At 49.6% G+C, this 10,369-nt stretch overlaps 1 protein-coding gene across 1 annotated transcript in view; it reads right to left on the bottom strand.

Moving 5' to 3' along the window:
* Positions 1-903: 903 nt before the first annotated feature.
* Positions 904-10,369, bottom strand: part of LOC119395176 (alpha-mannosidase 2C1) — a 35,071-nt gene continuing 25,605 nt past the window's right edge. The window contains exon 3 of the mRNA XM_037662456.1: positions 904-1,145. Within this exon, the coding sequence (XP_037518384.1) occupies positions 904-1,145 (242 nt within the window). The remainder of the gene's footprint in view (positions 1,146-10,369) is intronic.

The following is a 10,369-nucleotide window of genomic DNA, read 5'->3' as shown; positions in this document are numbered from 1 at the left end:
TGGGCCTTGTGGTTTCACCGCATTAACACACGGCGCATCCACTGCGTCTCGGAAGTGTTTATTATCGAGGAAAATTAAAAATTGCTCGCACGTGTTTTCCATCAAAGCCGTGCATGTATAACCATGCAGCGCTAAGCGCTGTATACTATAGCCTTAGCTTTACTAAAGACAGACACGGCAACCTGCGCTTGTCGGACTGCGCAATAATGCTTCGGGTAAATGAGTTCCCACAATTCAATTGTCTTGGTTACACGAGTCGCAAGGAGTTTCCACAGCTTCCTGGACAAAGATTGCGCTTCGAAATAAATAGCACAACTGTTCTTGCGTGTACTGTTTGGGAAACTACGAAGCACGTCCACTGCACTACGAGAGTCACTTGCGGCTCTTGATGGATTACAGCTTTTAACGGCTGAGGCAAAACACAGCCTGTCGTATTCACGTATAGTGAGTGATGTCAACTCAAGGCAGCGTTTCAACATCACACTGAACCTCCCCGTCTTTCAATACGAGCAGGCCTACGTGTGATGCTTGGCTATCTCTGCAGGCCAAGTGAACTTTTCTTCGCAATGGCGATATTTCTGGTTTATTGCAACCAGAAAACAACCAAGTAAGCACCCGTATAGAGCAAAGGCACAGACGCAAGAATGGTACGTTATACAGCAAATGTTGCGAGCGCATCAAATCGCGACCGGCAATATGGCGGCAAGCACAGACGATTCACGCGGTTGACGTCAACTGCATGCCCATCATTTAAGAAAGAAAATTTCACTTCAATTCTGTCACCGTATGTCTAAGCATCGTTTGGCTGACGACAATATCGATCAGCTGAACACAATTTGTGAACCTTTTTACGTGGCTTAATCACGGGTGAAAAGTGTTTTAGTTAAACTGTGATATTTAGCATCAGTCAAAGCGCACCTGCTTGACCGCTGGCCTTCGCGTCTCAAGGTGATAGTCCATCACGTCCCAGGCATCCCAATACAGCGGAATGTCATCGAACATGACAAACACGTTTGCTAGTTTGTCTGCAGCCACGAGCTCCTTGGAACCACCCAGGATCTTCAGCGAGGACACCTCGCAGATGTAGTTCAGCTTGGCCTCCACGAACTGGTTGCGCAGTCGAATCACGCCAGGAGCAGTTTCCACTGAAACGTTTTAGAGAAAGTTGCGAGCAAAAACATCTGCTTCTTTACCCAAACACGAGGACAATTTTAATTGGACGTCATGCAGTAAAGCACGCCACCTCCTTTCAAGGGGAACTCAGGCGTACCTTTGACAATATAAAGATATTGCCGTTTCCAAATGCTATTTACCGTCCTGTAAAAGGTAGGGTGGTTCGGCTGCTTAGACTCCTCCAGAACTTTAAATAACCAAATTGAAACGGGCAGCCGTAATGTCACCACAAAAGCGTGTTTGACGACAGCCTCCGGAAGGGCGCTCTTGGAAGTTGGCTCTTTTCTTGCACACTTTTTATTGCTTCCATTTTTTTTATTGATTTTATTCTGTCAATTACTTCTTTTTATGCCCCCCCCCTGCTTGGTCTCTCGACCGCAGTATGCTTTAAATAAATAAATAAATAAAATATCCCAATTACTACGACTAACATCCCCTATTCTTTCCTTGGCTTGATTGTCGGTTAGTCCTCATCAATGCTCTGTCTCAGAAGCAAGAACGAGCCCCCAAGATTCTCCTTCTGATGTACTTCTAGCGTGCCAGTAACAAAAACGACATGTCCCGTCTTCAAAGAAAAACAATCACACATAAATTGCCCAGATATACTACGAACAATGGTATTCAGCAAAGTGAGCCTTTAAAATTTCAAACAGGATTTGTTCACTGTCCGTACGTAAGAACAACGGGGAGATATATTTTCCACAAATATTTTACCGAGGCAAAAGAGTCGCCCTTCCAGTTTAGCACTTCCACACGCAAGACAAGTTCAACGTTACACAACGAAGACAGGCTTAAGGATGCAGATAAGCGCGAACGAGGAATGTATCCTGCACGACGACACTGCGGAAGCGCCAAGACGAATGTACGGGACGAGGAAGGACAACCAAAAATACCTCTACATTGCACTAATAATCAATTGCGCCAGTCCGTCGATAACAAACATCGAACGCTCAGTACTCAACCATAATAAGGGTACGAAAGAAAAAATCACAGCATATCCACGGGATGAATGATTATGAGTGGGGCGAAGCTCCGGAGGGAATCATCGGTAAACCGTGAAACTCTTCCGTGAAATTCGCCCGGTACATCATATAAAGAGTGTGAAACGCCGTCTATATATTAAACACCAAACTTTTATTGTACAGTTGGTTTACGCGGGTCCGCCGCGGTGGTATAGCGGTTACGGTGCTCGGCTGCTGACCCGAAGGTCGCGGGTTCGATCCCGGCCGCGGCGGTCGCATTTCGATGGAGGCGAAACGGTAGACGCCCGTGTACTTAGATTTAGGTGCACGTTAAAGAACACCAGATGGTCGAAATTTCCGGAGCCCTCCACTACGGCGTCTCTCATAATCATATCGTGGTTTTGGGACGTGAAACCCCAGATATTATTATTGGTTTACGCGGTCCCTTCATTATCACCGCTTTGTGTTCGGTGAAATGCAGGGAAAGTGTCCGCTCCCGAGCGAAAGAGAAAGCGCGCCAAGAGCGAGCGCGACTCCCAGCGAAAGAGAAAGTGCGCCAAGAGCGACCGCGTTCCCCGCTCGAAGCAAGGTGTGTGACCGGGCTAGTTGGTATTCCATATTGACGTGAACAGCGCGTGTAATACACAAGGACGAAGAAACGACGAGGACTAGCGCTGACTTCCAACTGAAATTTATTAACACAAACATAGAAAAACGAGAACAAGTAGGCACACGTGATCAACGCTCATTTGAATTGCGCATGACGGCAGGCATGGAGAGGGAACCAAGAACCAAGAAGAATTATTAAGCAAAAACCACGGAACCGCGAAAAGACGTCAGGAGAAGCAACCAGAGTATGTCTAGGTTATCTGGCCGGATGAACTTAGGTAATCTATTTCTTTTTCAGTGAGGGCGATTGAAGGTTTGCTGATACAATTGCCCTGTGAGAATTAACGGCAAAGCAAGAGGGAAGGCACGACGCGCGTAGCGTTCCTCTTCGCGTTCCACGACGCGAGGTCGGTCACATGCCCAACGAAAGCCAACGGAACGCGATCGTGCAAGTGCTCCGGCTTCGCGAACAATGCACGGAGTTTACTGCACATAAAGCGTGTACATATCCCTCTTGCCGCCGTTCTCGTGCCGCCTCGGCCTCGCTCTCGTACGGCAGGGTCCTCGCGCCGTTGCCGTGCCGCTTGGGCCTCTCGTTCTCGAACGCTGGGATCTTGGCGGCGTCGTCGCGCAGCCAGACGACACGCTTCGGCCTCCCGCTCTCGTACGGCAGGATCTTGGCGGCGGCGTCGCGCAGCTTCATGGATGGATGGATGGATGCTATGAGCGTCCCCTTTATAACGGGGCGGTGACATGTCTGCCACCAGGCTCGACAAAAAAAAACAAAAAAACCTTCCTTGTTTTATGTTGGCCTAATACCTTAGCTACATTGATTAAATCTATGTTATTACACCAAAAGAATATAAATTCACGGTCCATCTCTCTGCCTCTTAAGGCAGAAGGACCGTATTTTTCCCCATTATTTATTTTTGTACTTCACCTCGACGCGCTTCTGACAGCGCCATCTCCCATCTTTCATCGTCAACTACAAGAAAACCATACCGCCATCTAGTGTTGTTATAAGCAATTTTAGGATGGATGGATGGATGGATGGCTGCTATGAGCGTCCCCTTTATAACGGTGAGTAGTGCGCCACCAGGCTCCACAAAAAAAAACCCTTTACTCTTCTTTTTCCTAGTGTTGGCCTAGTGTCTTTACTTCAATTAAAACTACCTTACTCCAGAAAAAAAAAACAAATTTTCAGCTCCGTTCTCTGCCCTTTACGGCAGAATGTCCTTATTTTTTTTCCCAATATTTTTTTTGTCCTTTCTCTCTAGTTTTCTGCCACCAACACTCTAACCGTGTCTTACTTATTTCAATCGCGGGTGTGTTCAGCTTTCCATTGTCTCTAAAACCCAAGGCGTCATGTAGGCTCGTGCCCAAACGTACACCTGGGTTAGCCACCTTACCTGGGTGGATATCTCCACAATCAATCAGAACATGCTCCGCCGTTTCCTGATCTTCCCCGCAGCACGTGCATTGTTCTTCTTCTTTACTGAATCTCGCTTTATAACTACCCGTTCTAAGGCAACCCGATCTCGCTACAAACAGTAAAGCTTGAATTATCGTAAAATGCCTCCCTCCTCATTTCATTTTTGCCCTTTCGGTAGTTACTCAAAGCCGGTTTTTTCTCCATAGCTGCCATCCAGTAAATCCTCTCCGCCTCTCTGACTTTTCGCTTAACGCTCTTTGTTGACATATTGCTTACACTACCAGCCGTATATTTACCAGTGAGCCTCCTAGTTCTTTTTCTCCACTGTGTGTCCACGCTCTTCCTATACAAATAACTGAACACCTTACCTGCCCGTCTACTCTCCTTCATATTCCTTAGCTTTTCTTCGAACCTTATTTTGCTCTGAGCCTCCCTCGCCTCAAAACCTGCCCATCCCATATCGCCCTTTACAGCCTCATTTGTCGTCTTCCCGTGAGTACCCAACGCGAGGCGTCCCACGGTCCGTTGATTTTTATCCATTCCCGATTGCACCTCTGCCCTCATGCACACCACTGAGTTCTCAAAAGTAAGCCCCGGAACCATTACACCTTTCCATAGACCTCGAAGCACCTCGTACCTACTGTATCCCCACAACGCTCTGTGCTTCATTATTGCAGCATTCCTCTTTCCTTTTGCTGCCGAGGCTTTTTCCTGTACCCCCATGTACCTGTCACCCTCATTTATCCATACACCGAGGTACTTGTATTCGCACACCCTTGGATGGATGGATGGATGTGTGGCGACCACTGCGCACAGACCCACGCAGCCTCCGTCTCGTCACTGATTAGCCCGGCGTGACACAGCTACTTGCTGCAACACGCTTCCGATAAAAGACAGCGCCACGCAGTTTCGTCGGAGGCTTACGTCACCACTGCTGGCTATATCACCCAAGCTACCAAGCTTGGTTTCATGTTTGTTTCTCTAACCTTCCGAAGCGCAGCATCGGCATGCTTGCCCTGCTGCTGCTACTACGTTAATAAACATCGTTTCGTTTTATGTTGGGATCCGTCCTTCACCGACTCCGCATCCCACAGATGGATGCTATGAGCGTCCGCGTCCCCTTTATAACGGGGCGGTGACATGTCTGCCACCAGGCTCGAAGAAAAAAAAACTTCCTTGTTTCAAGTTGGCTTAATACCTTATCTACACTGATTAAATCTATGTTATTATACCAAAAAAAATATAAACTCACGGTCCATCTCTCTGCCTCTTAAAGCACAATGACCTTATTTTTCCCCATTATTTATTTTTGTACTTTATCTCTACTTTTCTGCCACCAATACTCTAACCGTCTCTTATTTCTATCGCGGACGTGTTCAGCTTTCCATTGTTGTCCCTAAAATCCAAGGCTTCCTGTAGACTCGTGCCCACACGTATACCTGGGTGAATATCGCCACATTCAATCAGTGCATGTTCCATCGTTTCCTTAGTTCCCCCGCAGCATGTACACTGTTCTTCTTCGTTAATGAATCTCGCTTTATAACTACGCGTTCTAAGGCAGCCCGACCTTGCTTCAAAGAGCAAAGCGCTTCCCCTTGAATTATCATAAAACCTTTCCCTCCTTATTTCGTTTTTTCCCTTTCGGTAGTTATTCAGAGCCGGCTTCTTTTCCATCGCTGCCATCCAATAAGTCCTCTCCGCCTCTCTGACCTTCCGCTTAATGCTCCTTGTTGCCATATCGCCCGCACTGCTAGCCGTATATTTACTGGTGAGCCTCCTAGTTCTTTTTCTCCACTGCGTGTCAACGCTTTTTCTATACAAATACCTGAAAACCTTCTCTGCCCATCTACTTCTTCATTTCCTCATGCTCTCCTTACTCGTATACTCACAGCGCCATCTATTGTAACATTCATCAACTAGTATGCTCACAACGCCATCTATTGAGCAATTCATAAACTAGAGGTGGCTACATATTATTAGTACAGAGGAGGGAACGACCCCCCCCTAAGGAGCTTCGCCCCTAAAAAAACAAGTCTGGCAGATCGCATGCATTCTGGGAATCAAATTCGTGCAAAGCAGTCAGCGCGGAGCTGCCCATGCCGGATTTCTTGCTTTCCGGCAAGCCTTACGATGTGCAACCAAGTCTTTGTGTAAACTGAGTAGTTCTGCGCATATTACGAGCTTGCTGGGCACGCCAAGTACAATCGGCGTCAAATGAAACCCCAACACCGCCAGGCCTTCGCATGGTCGCCGTCCTCTCATCACCACTGACAGGCGCGCGCACCCGGCTTTACCCCACTGCGCATGGGGTAAAGCCGGGTGGGGTAAAGCTGGACGGCGCGCACTATACCACTGCGAAGGCTTGCCGGTGTTGGGGTCTCATTTGACGCCGATAGTACACTGGCGCCTAAAGAGTGTCTAATGGTCTGACGTTAGACCAGAAACGTGTGTTGATCGTGAGGCAGTGCGCGCTACGGTACGATGATGTGCGCATCAGAAGTAGCTGTCGTTAGCGCATTCGCGCAGCGTTCGACTGTAGCTTGCGGTGTCATCGGTGCACATTTACATTGATATAAAAGTAGATAGCCAATACAGCAACCGTAAGGGCTCGTTCTCACAGCGGTCAAACGCCCGTCACGTCACCGTCACAACACCGATATCCGACAGAGGAGAGGATTTCCGAGACGTTTTCTCCGGAAAAAAAATCACAGCATATCCACGGAGTGAATGATGATGAGTGGGCGAAGCTGCGGAGGTTCATCGGTAAACCGTGAATCTTCCGTGAATTCTGCCCAGTACATCATCACCGACGTGAGATCGGGCGCGTTTATACTAAAGGTTCGATGAGTTATGACGACTTGCAGCTCACTTTAATTTTACATGTACGCTGTGAATTTTCATTGTTTAGAAAACCATTGCTTTAGAAACACCTTGCGTCTTTCGTTAAGCAGCTGGCGTCTTTTTCGTTTTGCTTTAGAAACATCTGGCGTTCTTTCGTTTTGTTTTTACAAAACATCTGGCGTCTTTCGTTGGTTTATTTCATCAATCAACGGCGTTTTGAACAAAATTTTTATTGTTTAATCACGCACAGGAGAAATCTCACCAGGCACTACCTTGGAGGTAAACAATGGCTGCTAATGGGAATGAGAGACAGAAGAAGTCGGCTTTTAGCTAACACTTACACTTCTACAGAGACAGAAGAATTCGGCTTTTAGTTAACGCGCACGCTGCGAATTTTTTATTGTTCAACAACGCACAGGAGAAATCTCCCACCGGCACCACCTTGGAGGTCAAAGGGTAAGACTTGTTACTCACTACTACGAGCACGACGAGGGACGAACGGGTGCCGCCTTAAGGAGCTTCGCCCCTAAAACGGTTGACGGCGTCGTAGGGCAGTGCTCTACGATTCCGTCGCCGGAACGGGGACGGAGCCCCACCCCTAGAAAACGGACCAATAAGAAATCAGTTTACGTTTGGAGTTCCGAGAAGAGCCACGCGTCTAGCATACGGGCCCGGGTCAGTGGCCTTGGAACACTGAACGCGCGCCTGACTGAATGGGCCATAATACGGGGGGACAAGTGGTGTGTGTGTGTGTGTGTGTGTGTGTGTGTGTGTGTGTGTGTGGTGTGTGTGTGTGTGTGTGTGCGTGCGCGTGCGTGCGCGTGTGTGTGCGTGCGCGTGCGTGCGCGTGTGCGTGTGTGTGTGTGTGGTGTGTGTGTGTGTGTGTGTGGTGTGTGTGTGTGTGTGGTGGTGTGTGTGGGTGTGGGTGTGTGGTGCGAAGAGGAGAGCCCAGGGGAGTCGGGAGAGCATCAGTCGCGAGCGAACCATTTGAGCTGCGAGGACAATTCCTATTTTGGTGCATCTGTCGGTCAACACTGCACAAAAACGTGCTGCTGCCGACGCTGCAACCGCCGTGGTCTGTTCGCACACAGCTACGTCGCGTCTGCTGTACGTTTTTTTGACGTGACGGTGACGTGACGGGTGGTTTGACGGCTGTGTGAACGAGCACTAATATGGGACGATGCTTGGTGTTTCGCCAACACTGAGCGCAGTCGCGGAATCGTGGGCTAGTGGCTCCATCAGGAGAGAGACGTTGAGCAGCAGCCGTTGGCGGAGCTTTCGCAAATACCAACTGTAGTTCTCTAGTGACGTGCGCTTCCGATCTGAGGCAGGCGTTCAAGAAAGCTGTTGGATGCCGAGGAGGTGTGAATGACAAACTTCTAAGATAACCTTGCACCGCAATGCATCTCCATTCTATTTCGCGCTGCGATTACAAGCACGCGTCAGATATCGAAACCACGTCTGTGGTAATAGACGGTTACCCCAACCGAAGCAGAGAACAGAACTGAAGAAGATGACGGAGTGCACCAGAGGGGGAGACGAACGTGAAGCGCGTGAGCTTTGGGAACGTCGACGGACTGAGTGAGAGCGCTGCCAGCTTGCAAGACGCAGTACGCTCGGCCTGAGGGACCAAACGGACCAAGCTGGTGCCACCAGACTAGCCGGGACAGGCTTGGCGTGTCCCTGGAACGAGTGGGTGCTCCGGACCGGGCCTGTGGTGCTGTTCCTGTGGTGCACGAGCGTGCGGACCAAGGCGAGCAGCTGAGCCTGTTCCAGATTCGGGTCCGGCACAACCAGTCGCTGAGGGCCTGACCCTGGTGCTACGTCGGGCGGAGCGTGGGCCTTCGCATTCCTGAGCGAGCAGTTCCGGGTCTGCTCGTGCGCCCTCGTGCACCGTGCCCGTGCGCCTTTCCTGACTGCGTCGTTGCCCCTTCGACGGTACCGTGAGTGACGTCCGACTGTGAGGACGCGCCGAGAACTCGCGTGACCATAGTGAAGGACTCTAACGTTTAGGACTTTAGGTATATTGTATTGTGTGGCCAGTGAAAGTGTACGTAATTGTTATTTTGTGACGTCCATAAATGTTTTTCTTGTCCTTGACTTAGCTGTTCGTGTATGAGGGCCCAAGAACCACCACAATTGGCGAGCCTGCCAGGCCTATTAACATTACAGCCATTACTCAGATGCTGGGCTAAGCCATGGACAAGGAAGTTTTTGCACTTGGCCGAGAACTAGGGCGTGAGAAGACTGAGCTTAGAGAATGGGTCGAGAAAGAGTGCGCCCTAGCTCGCGATGAACGCGCACGGGAATGAGAAGCGAAGGAAAGCGCTGAACGACAACGACAACTTCAGGAACAGGAGCTTAAGATTTTGGAACTGAAGCTTAAACTTCAGGAAAGCGCGGGGAGACAGTCAGCCGACGCTGGTGCACCAGGTGGATCTGCCGCGAGCACTACACTTGCACCGAATGTGTGTAGCCCTCATAAACTGATACCGCCCTTTAACGAAGCGCGGGACGATCTCGACGCGTACCTACAGCGGTTCGAGCGGGTCGCGACGTGCCAAGGGTGGCCCCGTGAGAAATGGGCTCTTTCACTGAGCTTATGTTGGACTGGAGAAGCCCTAACTGTGATAGGCCGGTTAGATCCGACAGCTGCATTAAACTACGACCAGCTAAAAGCGGCATTACTGCAGCGGTTTCGGTACACTGCAGAGGGCTATCGGGAAAAATTTCGCAAAGCCACACCCGAAGACAACGAATCCGGCCTACAGTATGCTGCCCGGCTCGCTGGTTATTTTGACCATTGGTTGGAGCTATAGAAAACTGACAGGACCTTCGGTGCCCTTAGAGACCTGATTATCACAGAGCAATTTACGGAGAGTTGTCTTCCGTCGCTGAGAGTGTTCCTAAAGGAGAGGAACTGCCGAACGCTCCAGGAGAAGCGCAGACTTCAGACAACTTCATGGACGCTCAGTCAGTGGTGAATCTGGGCAAGGAATGAGCATGTAGAGAAACGGGTCCGACCACATCTCTAAGAACGGAGCTCGCAAGGAAGACGCCTCGGGCGGACGACCATTGTTTTCTGCGCGATAAAAAAGGGCACAGGGCAGCTGAACGCTGGTTGCGCACGAAAGCATGTTCCCCAGTGCATGGTCACAATCAGGGGCGTAGCCAGAGGGGTTGGGGGGTTCAACCCCCCCCCCCCCGAAATATTTGTTTTGCTTGCGTATATATACACGCACACATACAAAACGCACGCACGAACATACATAACATATGGTTGAACCACCCCCCCCCCCCCCGAAAAATATTTCTGGCTACGACCCTGGTCACAATAGTGATAAGTATTTCT

Source organism: Rhipicephalus sanguineus, chromosome 5 (assembly GCF_013339695.2).
Source record: "Rhipicephalus sanguineus isolate Rsan-2018 chromosome 5, BIME_Rsan_1.4, whole genome shotgun sequence".
Lineage (NCBI taxonomy): Eukaryota > Metazoa > Arthropoda > Arachnida > Ixodida > Ixodidae > Rhipicephalus > Rhipicephalus sanguineus.
This window is presented reverse-complemented; position numbering and strand designations above follow the sequence as displayed.